Below are 16,115 nucleotides of genomic sequence, written 5' to 3' on the forward strand. Positions count from 1 at the left end.
CCTCCGCTCTGCAACATCCCCACGTGGCACCGTGGAATCTGCCCACGGCTGCCCGGATTGTGAGCTGGCGATCGCTGATCAGGACCCTGGTCAGCAGTCACACGGAACGCAACCGAAGGCGGGTGGTTGTGCAGCCATGCTCGTCATTGGCGTGATTCCGACCAACACCCTCGGGGATATGTGCGACGTACCTTTCATCTGCACCAACGCGACGTAATGCGGGATCGGTCTCCTGCCCGACAGCCCGCATACCAGCTTCGCCACGCTAGCGACTTCACGTGGTGCAGATTCGCTCCGACAGCTGCGATTGAGCCGAGCGCCTGGTATGGAAAGTGGCTTGCTCATCATCGGAGATCATCACGCGAGCGTTGCAAGCTGCGGTATGACAAGAACTACAAGTCGACTCCTGCGATATCTCATTGGCTGTTTTCGAGAGGGTGAGGTAGGTCGACAGGGCTCATATTGGACAGCCAAGCCAACTTACTGTCCATACCCCTCCGAAGGAAGCCAGCGCCTCATATGGACTGACAAGGACCATTTCCGAGACTCCGCATTCCAACGTGGTTCAAAGGCAAGGATGTTTCCGTCTGTTCTCACTTCTTCTTCTTTCTCTCCTTCTCTTTGAAACTCGACTATTCACCTCAGTATTGACACCATGGCCGACATCCAAAGGGAGAAAGAGGACTCGTCTTCGCACGGCTCTCCAGGCCACGAAGAGAAGAGGGACTCAGTTGGCAGCGCAGAAGAAAAGACCCGTCACGATGTCTTCGACGTTGGCCCAGACACCAAGCAGCTCAACGCTGTCTTCGAAAATCCTCTGGCCGGCATCGAACCGTCGCAACTCAAGAAAGACGTTGAGCAGTTTTGCTCTGACTTCGACCTCATGGACCATGTGGACGCATTCCAGAAAGGAGCGCTCATTGCGCGCGACCCCCCGAACGGCGCAGATGTGGAAGGCTTGACGCCGGATGAGAAGGAAGCTATCGTTAGAGAGAAGACTCGCAAATGGCAGCACCCATGGATGCTCTACTGGCTGGTTTGCATGTGCTCACTCGGCGCTGCGACCCAGGGTATGGATGAATCTGTCAACAACGGAGCCGTGGCAATCTATCCGAGGGAACTCGGCTTCGAAAACAAGGGCGAGATCTATCAAGGTGTTGCGGTCAGCGCTCCGTATCTCGCTTGCGCAGTTCTCGGTTGCTGGCTGAACGAACCCATGAATCGGTACTTCGGTCGACGCGGAACCATCTTCATCTCGTGCTTCATTGCTGCGGCAGCGTCTGTTTGGGAGGCCTTCACCTATTCTTGGGGCCAGCTCTTTGCTGCACGATTCTTCCTTGGCCTCGGCATCGGAGCGAAGTCAAGTACTATTCCAGTCTATACCGCAGAGTAAGGCACGACGTCGTCCATTGGGAAGAGACTGAGCTGACGGCTATCTTCTGTGCAGATGCGCTCCAGCGCCCATTCGAGGTGCTTTGGTTATGCAGGTAAGTAGCACGCCCACTTCTCTGTTCCGGAGATATCGCTCACACTCTCTTCCGCGCTAGTGGCAAGTATGGACTGCGTTCGGCATCATGCTTGGTAACATCATGGGTGTCGCCTTCGGCGGCCTTCCCGACTCTGTCAACTGGCGCTACATGCTGGGTAGCACGGTGGTGCTTCCTGTTATCGTAATGGGACAGGTGAGTTATCCTTCTAGATGAATTGTTGCAACGGAACTAGTGCTGACTCTTTCGGCTCAGGTGTACCTCTGCCCTGAGTCTCCTCGGTAAGCTCTTTTGGCTTTCGACATGGACGAGCATCTGCTGACTATACGTCCTGCCCTCAGATGGCTCATTCGTAAGTCTTCCAAGTCACTCGAAGTGGCAGTCGCGGCTGCAGCATGGATCTCGGAGACACCTGCTAACGATATTCTCCGTTACAGAGAAGGATCGCATCAGCAAGGCATATCGGGAGTTCCGGCGCATCCGCAACACTGACGTACAGGCTGCACGAGACACGTACTACACCTTTGTTGGTGTTCAGATTGAGAAGAAGGTGAACAAGGACAAGAATCTCTTCGTGCAGTTTTGGGAGCTTTTCAGCGTTCCGCGTAACAGACGAGCTACTTGGGCCACTTGGATTGTGATGTTCGGCCAGCAATTCTGCGGAGTATGTCTTGGACCGATGCAACCTCCCCAATTGGTGTTTTTACTAACATGGGCGCAGGTCAACGTTCGTACCATCAGCAAGGTTGTGCTGGCGGATCGATACTAACTCAGGCCAGGTCATCGCCTATTATTCCACGAACATCTTCCTTGACGGAGGCTATTCCAGGAACTCGGCCTTGCTGGTCTCGATGGGCACAGGCATCCTCAACTGGGTCTTCGCGCTGCCGGCGTTCTTTACTATTGATACCTACGGCCGTCGATTCCTTCTATTAATAACGTACCCGTTCCTGTGCGTCGCACTGCTCTGGACCGGCATGTCCTTCTTCATTCCGGCGGAGCAGAAGGTCACCAGAACTGCCATGATCACCACGGGAATGTATCTCTTCGAGGTTTTCTACAGTCCTGGTATGGGACCGGTTCCATTCAGCTACTCCGCTGAGTCCTTCCCGATTCAAGTGCGAGATGTTGGCATGGCTTTCGCAACTGCAACGACTTGGGTAAGACCACATGAAACTTTCTCTCGACCTTCAGCTAACAAGCTGGTAGTGCTTCAACTTCATCCTGGCCCTCACATGGCCACTCCTGGTCGAAGCCTTCCAGCCACAAGGCGCTTTCGGCTGGTACGCAGCATGGTGTGCCATCCTCTGGTGTCTGGTCCTCCTCTTCATGCCTGAGACGAAGCAGTTGACGCTGGAGGAGCTTGACCACGTATTCAGCGTGCCTACCTGGAAGCACTCCTCGTACCAGTTGAAGAATGGTGTCTGGCACTTCAAGAAATATGCACTTTTCCAGCGCGACCTGGAGCCCATGGAGTCCTTCTACAAGGGCGCGGAGAAGATGAACGCTGTTTGAGTTTTGTCTCTTGGAAGCCGATGAGCGGAGGATCTGGCGTGGAGGTGGAGGATGGAGAGGCGACAGTCAGCCACAGTCGACGAAGTAAAGCGTTGTGACACAATGAGTGTACCTAAGTAACATGTATTACTCACGAACCGTTCTTTCGCCAGTCCTCGTCTTCCACTGCATCGAGAAAAGTGCATCTGTGCATTGATTTGCTGAATTGCCGTCTCGGTTAGCGAAGCAAGTCGAGTGTCTGGAGGTGGATTAGACGTTGTGAAAACGCTTCTGGAGGATACTTCTGATATGAAGCACCTTGTCGCGGAGGCCGAAGACCGATTCGATTGTTCTCTGCTATGCAAACGACTGATCATGAAGCCTCGTTATTACCGTGCGACTGAGGCTCGTCCCCGAGGACAGAGGGTCCGACGCTTCCATCGGCTTCTTCTTCTGCAATCTCAACACCATCATCTTGGTCTTCAGCATCGTCGTCTCCTTCGGCACCGCCTTGGTCATGTTCAGCTGCATCATCTTCGTCCTGACCACCTTTCAATTTACCCCCCTTTCGCGCCGGAATAGCCTTCATAAATGCCTCCGCCCAATCTCCACACTCCAACCATTTCACCATGATCTCATTGACATGGTTCGTGGCCAACACCTTCCGACTCTGCATTTCCATGAATTCACCAATCGGCAGCCGGGCAGTCTTGATACCTTTCTGCTTGGCACGCTTGTAGCAGATGCCCTTCTCACGGTTCTTGTCGACGAGGCCGCCGATGATGTACGTACTGTACGGTTTGAGTTCGGTGAGGGTATGCTCAGACTCAGATGTGAGGTAGACGATCTCGCCGGCATCCTTGAGTTTAGCGATGGCTTCGCCGTGATCTTGCTTCGAATCTTCACCACTATCCTCCTTGTCCGGCACAAGCGTGGAGAACGTCCCAGCCAACCTCCCGCCATGCTGATCGTCTGCCATCCATTCCTTCGCCTTCTCTGCCGCTTCCACAAAGTCGCAATCCAAGAAACGCATTGCCTTCCAGCCCTTATAATGGGTCAAAATGGTGTCGAACCTCTCCCTCAGCTTACCGTTGAACGAACAAACAGCGAGGTGCGCACGGAACATCGACTTCCTGTTATCCGAGTAACTCCTGGTGATCTGGGCCGCGAGCGACACTCGCTCGTTATCCCGCATCAGGTCGTCGAAGTCACAGTCGAACAAGATCGTGGTCGGAAGCGTGACCGGTCTCTGTCGTTTAGTCTTCTGCACAAGCGGCTGTGGAGTTAGCTGACGGCCACTGTCGACGGCCTCCTGGTGCTGCTGCTTTCGTTCCTCACGACGGCGTTCGCGCTTGGCGACGTTCTTCTCCTTGCGGAATGCCTTTCGGTCTTCACGCTTGGCCTCCCATTCTTGCTTTTTGAGGAGTTTCTTCATTTGGTTCTTCGACATCGGTGGGTCATCCGGTTTGTCGAGTGAGCCTGGAATGGATGCTGCAGGTAGTGGCAATTTTTCATTTTCCGATAGAACTAGTTTGTCCGATGCCACCGCTCCAGATTTCTGAACATCACTTCCGTTGGCATGCTCGTCGGCCTTGATGTCCTGAAGCGCCTCTTTTGCCCCGTCATCAGGGCTGATGAAGTTGGTCGTGGGTTGTGAATCTGGCTGAACAACGTCGCCGCTTCGTTTTTCCTCTTCGCTCAGCCGACGCCTCTTCATAGGCCGCTCTTCTGCCTCCATGTTGGTGGTTGCGCAGGATTGCTATATTGCTTTCGGAGATTGAAAAGAGTTGATCGGGAGCTGTGGTTACGAACGGTGCACGGGCCTCGAAGCTCCACCCAAAGCGATCCTCCGCCGACCTCACCTCGAGTGTCGACAGCCATTAAACACGGACGCGCACAACACCACCCTCACCCGGATACAGGCCACCGGCCACAAAGCACCGCAACCATGCCTCAAGACATGCCTCCCTCCGGAGGCTACGAGCCCGTCCAATACCGCCGGAACCTCCCCGTACGCGGCTTCCGACCCGCATACTACCTGCTCGGCGTTGCGGGAGTGATGGTGTACGGCTTCTACAGATTTGGGAAGGGCATTAGGGAACAGAAGTGCGTGTCAAATCTCAGAAAGGACTGAGGCGCGGGACAGGAGGAGCTAACAAGATGGCAGCGAGCTGGCGCGAGAGAAGATGTGGTCACGGATCCATCTGATCCCGTTATTACAAGCTGAGGAGGACCGGGATCAGGTGCGGCGCTTCTACTCGCAGCAGGCGTTGGAGAAGGAGCTATTGGGCGCTGAGACGAAGGCGTATAACTCTGATCGGTATGTGTTGCGGCTGGTCGAGGACAAGCCAGCGATGCTAATACCGGATGTGTGTCTAGATTCGTACGGCCGACATATGCAGTGACACCTTCGCGTGTGACGAAATAGGCGTTTCAGTATTGGGGGGACAGCAAGAAGCTTGAGCGCCTCTGTATATACCATCAACAGGCGGCCTGGCGTATGAGGAGTCCTGGGAGGTGCCGCTGTTAGATAGCAGCAATACAGCAGTGTATCTTACTTCAAGCTGGCGCCGTATTTTCACATGTCAATTGTCTCTGGTCGACACAGGCCATAAGCCTTCTGAGATACGAAATAACTGGTGCTGTCAGTGCCTATGAGAGTTGGTGCAACAGTGCCCTCTTTCCTCGACATCACAGTTGAGCCTGAAAGGGACTGGGTTGTAAGTTGGTTTCGGTTTGCTAGAGCTACTTCTAGGCCGTTGCCTTCCCAGCTTCGTAGTCTGTAATATATGTACAAGACGATCCAGACCGTGCCGCCCGGCTGGCCCCTCTCACTCTCCCTGTAAGTCCCTCACGACGTCGCCTGAGCCTCTCTTGACCCAGGCTGCCCGACCCCGCTGATCGGCGCCTTCGTAACATCGATTCCATACGCCTCCCTGATCCTCTCTGCCCTCCTCTCCGCATACCCTGGCGCAGACACCCCTCTTCCCTCTCCAAGCTGATGCACCGTCTCCTCGATAGGTCTCCGCCTGTTCTTCCGCAGGTACTCTTTCCGCGACACTTCGTCGACGTTGGGGTCTCGGCTGTAGCCCATCAAGTGGCCGCCAGTGTATGTGAAGGCGCCGAGGATGATCGCGAGCGCGGAGCCGTAGCCGAGGACTGAAGGGGCAGATCGGACTGACAGGACATGTTAGAGGAGCATAGTAAGCATCTGGGGGAGCACGCACATCGCAACCCCAGCATTGAGCCAGCTACGAATCCGCCGATGGAGGAGTTGTAGGCGTCGTCCTTTTCTCGTAGATTGGCGGAGGCGCATTTGAAGAACTCGTATGAGCCACCCATGGCCGCTAGTAGTATCCCAGTATTAGCATATGCTCAGAAAATACCCAATGGCCTGCCCTTGGACCGCTCTCTCTTCCCCATGTGTCCTTCCCCCACCCCCCAGGAGCACGCTTCTCAAGACCTACCGAATACAGCGATTGTCCCTCCAGTCCTCGTGAACACACTGAATGCGCCGACATTCTGCTTGGTCAAGGTGTTCTGAATGGTCGAGACGAACAGGCCGGCGAGGGAGGTGACGCCGGTCGCTTTGATGGCGGCGCCCACGGCATCCTTGGGCTGGTAGATGCCTTCTATTTGGTCCTGGTCGACGTGTGCCATGTTGGACCAGGCAAGAGGGGGGATGTAGGAGGCTCAATCAGGTGGAGGATGTCGAAGGTGCATGTGCGGTACCTCGACAAGCTCCGCTTGGGGTGGACGTTTGGACGTGCTCCCAATCGGGCAAGATCGCCGCTGACTGTTCTCGACGACGAGACGAGGCGAACAAAGGGAAGCGAGACGTCCCCTTTTCACCACGACCACGACGATGCCTCCCCTCCGCCGTACACGATAGCACCTCCTCTCCACCGACTATGGCTCGCCGCCGCCGCCCTCCCCGACCCGGCGCGTTAGCCGACCTGGCACCTCTGCGCATCTTCACGCAGATAGTCGCCCTGCAAGCCTCATACTATGGCGTTGCTTTGGTCCTAATCGTCTTCACTACCTTTGTCGCCGGTCGTCATCCCGATGCTGGACTGCTGCTGGACTGGCGGAATCTGCGTGGAGATGTAACGACGGGGTGGACGCTGGGTTTATGCTGGATGCTTGATAGCTTGATCACGTATGTCAGACCGACTTCCTCACCCACTGTGTGCGAATGTCCAGGACAGAACTGATGAAATCCCATGTTCTAGTGTCATTCCAATCCTCCTACTCATAGCTCGCTCGAAACTCGTCCCCGACTTCGCCCTGACCGTCCACGTGATCAACCTGGTAGTCACCACCGTCTACACCCGCTCGATACCGACGAACGTCTACTGGTGGGGACTACAGATAGCCTCCTCGGCTTTGATGATCGCGCTGGGAATATGGGCGTGCCGATGGCGGGAGCTGAAGCCAATGGCGTTTGGAGGTCAAGGCAGCAACAACAAAGGGAAGGGCAAGGCACCAGCCACTGATGACATTGCGGACGGGCGTCCGCCGGACGCTGAGCAAGGGGAGGGCTATGAGATGGGTGGAGGGAGAGGTGGTAGAGGGAAGGATGGAGCCGGCAGCTACGAGATGGTTGGCATGGCCCCCAGAGAGCCCGCATGAAGATATCCGTGGTATTCAGGTCGATATTCACCAAAGCCATGCGTGGCTGATTGAGGATCGTCCCTGCGCAACCGCAGGCTTCGGGCACCAATGCACACCAAGGCATACCAATCGAGCACACAAGAGGTTACTCGCATTCGTAACTTTCTACCTCCCAGCCGTCCAGCCCGTCCACGATGCCACCCTTCGCCGCCAGCCTGACCAGATCATCCGCAGTGGAGAAGTGCACGGCGAAGTCGTCTTCCGTCGGAAAGTCGCCGCTCGACTTCGGATACACGCGACACCCGATCCGGTCGAGCGCCTCCTTACTCGCCCTTTGCGATTTATTGCCAACTAGACTCGTGATCCTAGCGGTCAAGGGCCGAACTGGCAGAACCCGCGACTCTCCTGCGTCTCTGTCAGCAGCTGTACTGCACTCGTACCACAGCAGGAATGTTGTCCAGATGGGGAGATTACGTACGGACAAACACCCTCACCCCCAACGGCAACCACACATGCGCACCCTCGTCCTTGGTATTCATGAAAATGACTCCAACGGTGTTCGGGTCGGCATCCAGGTATCTGGCTTCGCCTCTACTGCTCTCCGTGGGCCGGTATGGTTCGAGCGCAGAGTCGAGAAGTATCTGCTGGTCACGGAGTTTCCGAGTGGTCATGGGAAGGGTGGCGGCTGCCGCTGTGGACGCTAGGAGTAGAAGGCTGAGTGCGAGGTTCAGCATGGTGAAGAACATGGCGGTCGCGGCTCCTTGTGTAAGTAGGGTACTCTGCCGTAACAGGTTGCAAAGGGTTGAGGGATAGGACGGTCGCTGTCACATGAAAATTGGCGCCGTGGTCGTATCTTGAGAATCAAGATTCGTCTTTTCCAGCAGCGTGTCTCGGGAAGCTGGAAAAAGTCGAAGGAGGACGTGTTATTGAGTCAAGCGCGACGCAGTCTCGGCGAGGAATGCAGGCAGGCAAACAGGCAGGTGCAAACACCTTGCTGCGTTCGACGACGCATCACTTCCAAATTGTGCAGCATCTCGAACTACGACGAATGTCTATAGTTGCGAGACAATTTCCACATCGTTCTGACAAGGCTGTCTGAATTTAACAGCACGTCTGTGATCTGCGATGTGCACCTCCCGCTGTCATCGTGCGACCTGTAAGCTGGTGCTGTTGTGTTCTGAACCAGACTTGCGAGGGGAGGGATGGCGATGGTCTCACTCCTCGACGAGCGTCCTTGAGGGCAGAGAGCGTTGTAAAAGTTCTTTGATCTTGAGCATGGTCCATCTGTAGGCACTGTGTTCTTCCCTTGCTCGTGTCCTGTCGTTTTTGCGTTTTGTACGTTGTTGTCCCGAGAAATGACCGGCGACCAGCTTCAGTGATGGTGGACGTTGTGGATTTCGGCTTGATATCGACATCTAAAACACCCCAACGGCGATAGCATTACCACATTACGACCCGAACACATAAAATGAGGCCAGGTAATACATAGAAGGCGAACCCTTTCGATTTATCTATTCATCGACCATCTACGAGTAGCATACCGACCTCAGCACTTGAGTCATCGTCGTCGTCGCTACCCCAACCCTAACCCTTGCGGCCGGGCCAGGGCCAGGGCCAGGTGAATGCTCTCAGCTCCATGCATGTGCCCACGCCTCACCCATTCCCCTGCTCCGCCATCCACCCTCGCTGTGAAGTCAGGTCCTTGCGCGCCTAGCGACTCGGACCACCACTTCCGCCCAGACCTGCAGTGCCGATCCTGACAACCTGCTCGACCGGCAACAACCGCCCCTCACCCTCCTTGCCCAGCGCCATACCCTTGCTCCACCCCATCTTCTCCATCAACTTGTGCCCCATGCTCCCCTCCCCTAACTCCGCCGCATTCGCTCCAACAATCTCCCCGTTCCTCACAGTCGCCGGCGCACCGCCTCCACCGCGTCCAGGTCCCTTGCCAGCCAGCTTCGCGGCCTTCTTAACCGACTTCTTACCCAGCAGCCGCGTATCGCGTGAGAATGCGCCCTGCGAAGACATCGCGAGCATGCGATCGATGACGTCGGGCACATTCGCGGTGCGAGCGGTCTTGTAGACCGTCAGGTAGCGATTCTTGCCCGCGCCAACGGACCGTGACTTCAACTTGAGCTTGTCGGCGACCTCGTGCAGAGTCTTGCGATCTTGCTTGTCCATCGGCGGGAACGGACGGGACTGCTGGCCGTCGTCGAGCAGGAAGACGCGGAGCTCGCTGTGGACCTGCTCCATCGAGATGCCGTAGGCGTACTTCACGCTCAGATCCGCCTTACCCTTCTTGCCGGTGCCGGAGAGCAGGCCTTGCATGCGTTGTTCTTCTCGCTCGGCTTTCTTCTCGCTCTTCTTGTAGCGATCATTCGACCACGTGTCACGGAGTGTTTCGCGAAGCTCATCATCCGAGAGCGCCTCGACTTCCGGCGGAAGGCGACCCTTTCTGCCCTTCTTGGTTGGCCGGAGTGAAGGCCGGTCGAGGTCCATGATGTCGAAGCCATTCTCGCCGTACTGCTCGACCGTGTCTGCCAGCATCGAAGCATCTGGGAACGTGTCCTGTCTGCCGCCGAGTCCACTGCGTGTTCGCATGCCGTGCTTCGAACGAGCGGGGCCGAAGTTGGTCATGTCTGCCAGCCCGGCACGTGCGCTTTCGACATCACCAACGCCGTCAACTTCGTCTTCAAAATCGCCATCCTCAATCATCAGCTCATCACCGTGATAGCCGAACTCCTGCTGCTTGGCGAACATGCGCGCGATTTGCTCGTCCGTCATGTTGTCGCGTCGACGTTGGCGGAGGTCTTCTTCGTCTTCCCACTGCTCACGTTCAGTGTATTCAAGCTCGTCCTCGAGTCCAGAAGACGAGAGCTCACTCAGATCCTGGCCAATCAGACCAGAGTATCCTGATGACGAATCGCTGTCGTCATCGTCGTCTCCCATGACTTTGTAGTGACTCTTCAGCACCTGGTCGTCCGCGATCTCCTCGCCGTCGACGAAGAGTGAAGACTCGCCAAACACGGTGGGCTTCGTGGTACTGCCATTGCTTTCACCGCCTTCACCGTCAAGCTGGGCCGCAAGGTTCGCCATGTAGTCATCGTACGCAGATTCACCATCTTCATCTTCGTCCTCGTCTTCATCGAAAGACTGGCGCATAGAGCGGTTGTCCTTCTTCCTGCCTCGCTTTCCGCGCCTCTTAGGCTTGGGTGCTCGGGAATCGAGCTTGATCTCGTCCGCTTCACGACTCTGCTTGGCCTGCTGCTTCTCCCGCTGAACAGCCTTCCACTCGGCTTGCAGAGACGCAATCGTGTCCTCGGCTTTTGGTTCAGCAAGGGCAACTTTGGGAGCGCTTCGCGGTGTTCCCTCAGCGGCGGACAGCTCTTCAGGTGATGGGTCCAGGTCTGGTCGCTTCTTTGGCTTCTTCCACCAACTGCCAGCTGGCGCAGGTGCCCAGGTCGCGTTCATATTGACCTCTTGATCTTGCTTCGACATCTGGGTAGCCCATCCCATGGCCTTTGTGGAGGCTGGGTTCGATGGCTGTGGCGACGGTGACGACGATGGGCGTTCCAGAGCTCTTAGGAGATCATCTGTGACATGAGGCGTTTGAGGGTGGCCTGGCTCTGGAATCCTATTGGAAGGCGTTGCTTTGCTCGAAGGAGGCACAGGTGAATGCGCATTGACGTTGAATTTCGATTGGGGCGTAGATGACTGCACTGGGATGCTGCGCTGATTGCTTGACGCAACTGATGGTGCTGGCCGGTTCGTCTTTGCCGGCTGCTGGCGACCATGAAAGAGGACGACTTCTTCGCTTGAGTCTGAAGGAGTAGGCGATGGACTGCGTCGACGTGGTAGCTTCCCTCGCGACTTCCACCCCGCTGCAAGACTGGCGTCTCCTTCAGTGTCTACAAAGAAAAGCGGCGGATCGGTGGCTGCAGACTCTTCCTGCTTTGCCGTACTGGAGTCCATAACAATGTCGACATCACCAGGGTTGGTGTTCCCTGTCTCTGGTCCAGTGGCCTCAGCAGAGCTATTGATGTTCATGTTGGCCATGGCTCCCTCCGAGATCTCTTCGTCAGTGTACATAAGAATGTTGGTCTCAATTTTGCTGTCTTCTAATCCTTCATCATCCTCGTCCTCGTCTTCTTCCTCCTCGCTCTCGTCTGCTGCCTCTGCTGCCTCGGGCTTGGGTTGGAACTCCTTAGGGGTGTTCGTACCGCCGCTGACAAAGGCGATTGACTGGTGGCGTAGGTTGACAGTGGGCGTGCGGGAGTTGAAATCTTTTCGCGGCGTCGAGGTGTTTGTCTGGGCGAAGCCTCTAAAGGAAGGAGCGAGGTCGTCATCTGCCCGCTTTAGCACGTGGAAAGAACGACGGCCATCGCCGACCTACCATCATCGTCGAACCAGGCCTGCTTTGATATTCTGGTCATGGGAGACGAGTAGGATGCGCCGCCTCCAGGACTGTTCTTCTTCGCCTTCTGTTTCGCCGCAGCTCTGCCCTTGGGCGCCTTGGACTTGTTCTTCTTGCCCATCGTGGCGAGCAGCAACTACAGCTCCTCCAAACCTCCAACTAACCGCCAACGGCCCCTTACAAGCAAGAATGGTATAGAAAGGGAGGTGTAGGTGCAGACAACGACACTCGAAGTACCTGAGGATGAGCCAGAGTCTCTCACATGTCATCCGTCATCCGATCCACCTGCAGTAGCGCCAACCCCACGTCTTCATGCGGCAGGTGTAGCGTCGATGGGCCAGCATCACCAGCAAGGCAACGACTGCTCTCCGTACCTGACATGATCCATACCGCCTAATGTCGTAACGAAAGAGAAGCCATGCACGATCGATACTGACGGCGAGACCATCCTAGGAGCCTCTTCAGCAAACGACACAAGCCAACATTCTACCCCTCCCTTAGCTTGACGACCTAACGCCCTCAGCTGCCCACCGCAGAGGAAGACACCAACATGGCCCAGGCAGACTTTGCCCGCTTCAGCAGAAAGGTGGTGCAGTACTTCTGGGACCCTCTGCCAAAGAACGAAGACTCCTCGCCGATATGGTGCCTGGGCCGGTCGTATGACTCCCGCTACCAGGAAGCTCGACAGCCGAAGCTCTTGGGCGCTTCTCCCTCCGCGCAGTCCGACTCGAGCACTTCGCAAGCAGACTCCGCTGTAGTCACCGACAGCAAGCCTGCGAAAGGTGAAGAAGATGAGACACGCACGGAAGCACTTGCGAAGAGCCAGGCAGATCTCACCAGATCGGAGGAAGAAGCACTGGGATGGCCGCCAGAGTTCCTGGACGATCTGGAGAGCAGGATATGGTTGACCTACCGAAGCAACTTCTCGCCCATAGCGAGATCACCAGACTCTGCTGCAGCTTCGGGTATGTCCTTTGCTACCAAGCTACGGAATCTGGGCAATCAAGGTGGCTTTTCGAGTGATACCGGCTGGGGGTGCATGATAAGAAGCGGGCAGAGCTTGTTGGCGAATACACTGGCGATTTTGCAGCTGGGCAGGGATTGGAGGAAGGGGGAGCAGACCCAGGCACATCGTGATCTGCTTGCAATGTTCGCCGATACGCCCCAAGCGCCCTTCAGCATACACCGCTTCGTCGAGCATGGAGCGCAGGCATGTGGGAAGCACCCTGGAGAGTGGTTCGGTCCCAGCGCAGCCGCTCGATGTCTACAGTGAGCACCCACCTCAAGCCTCTCTGCACTGCCAGTTACTGATCATCTATAGATCCCTAACAGACAAACACCCCACCGCCAATGTCCGCGTCTACGCCCGCCCCGACGACAGCGACATCTACACCTCCTCCCTCCTCGCCACCGCCACCCAAAAGTCCCCCGACGACTCCTTTCAACCCACCCTAATCGTGCTCGGCATCCGCCTGGGCATCGACCGCATCACGCCCGTCTACCACGCAGCCCTCAAACGTGCCCTCTCCATGCCGCAGAGTGTGGGAATCGCGGGCGGAAGACCGAGCGCTTCGCATTACTTCATCGGCCATCAAGGCGACCAGTTCTTCTATCTGGATCCGCACTCCACTCGCCCGTTACTCTCCGCAGATCCGACGGAGGAGGAGGTGGAGGCGTGTCATACGAGGAGAGTAAGAAGGCTGGGTATTACGGAGATGGATCCGAGCATGCTGATCGGCTTCCTCGTGCGAAGCAGGGAGGAGTTCGACGATTTGAGGAAGAGTATCGAAGGGGCAGAGGGGAAGCAGATCGTGCATATCCACGACACAGAGCCTGCGAGCTTTGCGCCTGGCAGAGGGCACGAGAGGCCTGGGGCAGTGGATGAAGTGGAAGCCTGGGATGAGACCGGGGAGGAGTGTTGATATTGCGTTATAAGGTTGGGATACGCAAGTGCATGAATTACGAGACGAGAGATGGTGATGATACCCTAGATTACGAAGGCTGCAATGCGATGCCTTCACATGATCTTCTGATCTTCGTCTGGTTCTCGACTGGTTGTCTCGCTCACGTGGCTTCGCTTGGCGTCTGTTTCGCCCGATGTTTGGTACGGATCACGAAGGTGACACGCTAGTGGAGGATGTCAACAAGAGCACATGCCACACTGACCGTTTGGATGGCGACAATGGGCTGCAGAAGGACAGTCGATGCGCTAAGGCGGACGTCGCTGTTCATGTTGCAATTGCTGGTTTCGCAGCAAGCTCGTCGTTGCGGCAGTGCTGGATATGCTGCAAAGTGAGTTCATGTTGCTGCTATGAAAGGAAGAAGTGGGTGAAATGGTTGTTGTTGTTCAGTTCATGCATTCGTCTTCGCCCGCAAGCCGAAGATCATCTGTCTGCTGCTTTCTATACTACAGCACCACTCAGTTCATGCTCTCTCTCCTGCCACTGCTGCTGTCGCTGCCCCTCGCAGCCGCCATGGTATCTGAGCAACAGTAAAAAGGATAAAAAGAGGAACAACCCATGCCCATGATCGCATTATCGGAGAACGCCGCGTGGCCACAACCTTTCATGAGCCCCCAGAAAACACACCCATACCCATCACATCGCGCCGGACGCTGCTGCAGGAGGCAACGTTTACTTGGTGGACGAAGAGTACTTGGTGACGGCCTTGGTGCCTTCGGAAACGGCGTGCTTGGCGAGCTCGCCGGGCAGGATGAGTCGCACGGAGGTCTGGATTTCGCGCGATGAGATGGTGGACTTCTTGTTGTATGCGGCGAGCTTGGAGGCCTCGGTTGCGACGCGCTCGAAGATGTCTGGGATTCATGTTAGAATGATGCGATGGAGATGGATGACGCGATCGGAAGCTTACCGTTGACAAAGGAGTTCAGGATGGACATGGCGCGGTTGGAGATACCAGTGTCGGGGTGGACCTGCTTGAGCACTGCAGATGACGCGTCAGTAATGACTCAAAGTGATGGATCAGGTCGCTGAGAACAGGCGACGAGATCTGGATGAGTGCGACGAACCCTTGTAGATGTAGGAGCTGTAGGTCTCCTTCCTGGTCTTGGTGCGCTTCTTCTTCTCGCCAGACGCGGCGGCGGTCTTCTTGCCAGCTTCCTTCTTCTCAGCCGGGGCCTTGCCTGCTGGCGCCTTGCCGGCGGTGGTGGGGGTCTGAGAGCGCTCAAGTCAGTGAATTGAACGCGATGAAGTCAGAATCGGGCGAGTGTACCTTTTGAGCTGCCTTTGGTGCCATTTCGACGCGGTTTTGGATGTGGTTTGGGGTTGGGTGATGGATGTGATGTGGGTTGGTGATGGAATGTGATGGATACCGTGGGCTGTGGGAGTGTTTGTGGATGGAAAGAAGAGAAAAGCGCGGTTTTGGGGGGACGCTGCGGTTTATGTAGCGGGGAGGACTTGCGCCTGCGCTGCGTTGATTCTGGCTGCCGCGTGAATTCGGCGCTAGGCCCGTTCGGGCGCAATCAACAACCTCTGAGCGGGCTTGATTGCAGCAGGCGCGCACTGTGGGGCAGAGCTTTAAAGACAGCACCTCGCCCGTCGACGACACTTTTCCCTCCTTCTTCTCTCATCCATCAGCATTCCATCACAGCAGCCTCACGTCCATCCACAACTCACCCACACAACACCACAACCTCACTCAAACCACCCACACCACCCACATCACTCAAAATGACTGGAGGCAAGTCCGGAGGCAAGGCCAGCGGTGCCAAATCCACTGCGCAATCGTAAGTCTTCACCGAAACCACTCCTTCACCCCCATCCGTCGCCTTTGACGCGTTTTCCGTATCCAAAACAACGCGTTTTCACCCATCTTTCCCACCGGGCGCAAACTGACATGATCTTCTCAGGCGTTCGTCCAAGGCCGGTCTCGCGTTCCCCGTCGGTCGTGTGCACCGTCTGTTGAGGAAGGGCAACTACGCTCAGCGTGTCGGTGCCGGTGAGTCGTCCGTCAACCCATCCTCTGGAACCAATTCTGACATCCTCATCCAGGCGCGCCCGTCTACCTCGCAGCCGTCCTCGAATACCTGGCAGCTGAGATCCTCGAATTGGCCGGCAACGCCGCGCGCGACAACAAGAAGACCCGTATCA

At 56.2% G+C, this 16,115-nt stretch overlaps 10 protein-coding genes across 10 annotated transcripts in view; 5 read left to right on the top strand and 5 right to left on the bottom strand.

The window, feature by feature from the left end:
* Nucleotides 1-655: 655 nt before the first annotated feature.
* On the top strand, nt 656-3,002 carry LTR77_002829 (uncharacterized protein; the record flags this gene model as incomplete). Its single annotated transcript, XM_064800088.1, has 9 exons — nt 656-1,389; nt 1,448-1,487; nt 1,548-1,682; nt 1,743-1,768; nt 1,829-1,839; nt 1,925-2,151; nt 2,209-2,214; nt 2,267-2,647; nt 2,697-3,002. 9 exons carry the CDS (start codon nt 656-658, stop codon nt 3,000-3,002), a joined length of 1,866 nt encoding a protein of 621 aa, XP_064661427.1.
* Nucleotides 3,003-3,354: 352 nt separating this feature from the next.
* TRM10 (tRNA (guanine(9)-N(1))-methyltransferase) lies at nt 3,355-4,719 on the bottom strand (the record flags this gene model as incomplete). The annotated part of the gene is made up of 1 exon (XM_064800089.1): nt 3,355-4,719. One exon carries the CDS (start codon nt 4,717-4,719, stop codon nt 3,355-3,357), a length of 1,365 nt encoding a protein of 454 aa, XP_064661428.1.
* A 210-nt stretch (nt 4,720-4,929) lies between these two features.
* On the top strand, nt 4,930-5,409 carry LTR77_002831 (uncharacterized protein; the record flags this gene model as incomplete). The annotated part of the gene is made up of 3 exons (XM_064800090.1): nt 4,930-5,087; nt 5,149-5,301; nt 5,361-5,409. The coding sequence occupies 3 exons, from the start codon at nt 4,930-4,932 to the stop codon at nt 5,407-5,409; spliced, it is 360 nt and encodes a 119-aa protein (XP_064661429.1).
* Nucleotides 5,410-5,832: 423 nt separating this feature from the next.
* Nucleotides 5,833-6,641, bottom strand: LTR77_002832 (uncharacterized protein; the record flags this gene model as incomplete). Its single annotated transcript, XM_064800091.1, has 3 exons — nt 5,833-6,158; nt 6,209-6,328; nt 6,449-6,641. The coding sequence occupies 3 exons, from the start codon at nt 6,639-6,641 to the stop codon at nt 5,833-5,835; spliced, it is 639 nt and encodes a 212-aa protein (XP_064661430.1).
* Nucleotides 6,642-6,892: 251 nt separating this feature from the next.
* LTR77_002833 (uncharacterized protein) lies at nt 6,893-7,613 on the top strand (the record flags this gene model as incomplete). Its single annotated transcript, XM_064800092.1, has 2 exons — nt 6,893-7,140; nt 7,214-7,613. The coding sequence occupies 2 exons, from the start codon at nt 6,893-6,895 to the stop codon at nt 7,611-7,613; spliced, it is 648 nt and encodes a 215-aa protein (XP_064661431.1).
* A 127-nt stretch (nt 7,614-7,740) lies between these two features.
* LTR77_002834 (uncharacterized protein) lies at nt 7,741-8,341 on the bottom strand (the record flags this gene model as incomplete). The annotated part of the gene is made up of 2 exons (XM_064800093.1): nt 7,741-8,000; nt 8,074-8,341. The coding sequence occupies 2 exons, from the start codon at nt 8,339-8,341 to the stop codon at nt 7,741-7,743; spliced, it is 528 nt and encodes a 175-aa protein (XP_064661432.1).
* Nucleotides 8,342-9,305: 964 nt separating this feature from the next.
* SQS1 (squalene synthetase-like protein) lies at nt 9,306-12,130 on the bottom strand (the record flags this gene model as incomplete). Its single annotated transcript, XM_064800094.1, has 2 exons — nt 9,306-11,941; nt 11,989-12,130. The coding sequence occupies 2 exons, from the start codon at nt 12,128-12,130 to the stop codon at nt 9,306-9,308; spliced, it is 2,778 nt and encodes a 925-aa protein (XP_064661433.1).
* Nucleotides 12,131-12,559: 429 nt separating this feature from the next.
* On the top strand, nt 12,560-13,931 carry ATG4 (Cysteine protease atg4; the record flags this gene model as incomplete). Its single annotated transcript, XM_064800095.1, has 2 exons — nt 12,560-13,278; nt 13,331-13,931. The coding sequence occupies 2 exons, from the start codon at nt 12,560-12,562 to the stop codon at nt 13,929-13,931; spliced, it is 1,320 nt and encodes a 439-aa protein (XP_064661434.1).
* Nucleotides 13,932-14,642: 711 nt separating this feature from the next.
* On the bottom strand, nt 14,643-15,261 carry HTB1 (histone H2B; the record flags this gene model as incomplete). The annotated part of the gene is made up of 4 exons (XM_064800096.1): nt 14,643-14,821; nt 14,878-14,949; nt 15,035-15,179; nt 15,238-15,261. The coding sequence occupies 4 exons, from the start codon at nt 15,259-15,261 to the stop codon at nt 14,643-14,645; spliced, it is 420 nt and encodes a 139-aa protein (XP_064661435.1).
* Nucleotides 15,262-15,695: 434 nt separating this feature from the next.
* HTA1 (histone H2A) overlaps nt 15,696-16,115 on the top strand; it is a gene marked incomplete at both ends in the record, with an annotated part of 659 nt that continues 239 nt past the window's right edge. Inside the window, 3 exons of the mRNA XM_064800097.1 lie at nt 15,696-15,751; nt 15,875-15,963; nt 16,017-16,109. Of these exons, the coding sequence (XP_064661436.1) occupies nt 15,696-15,751; nt 15,875-15,963; nt 16,017-16,109 (238 nt within the window). The remainder of the gene's footprint in view (nt 15,752-15,874; nt 15,964-16,016; nt 16,110-16,115) is intronic.

The sequence above is a fragment of the Saxophila tyrrhenica genome (assembly GCF_035928015.1).
Source record: "Saxophila tyrrhenica strain CCFEE 5935 chromosome Unknown scaffold_4, whole genome shotgun sequence".
In the NCBI taxonomy this organism is placed as follows: Eukaryota; Fungi; Ascomycota; class Dothideomycetes; order Mycosphaerellales; family Extremaceae; genus Saxophila; species Saxophila tyrrhenica.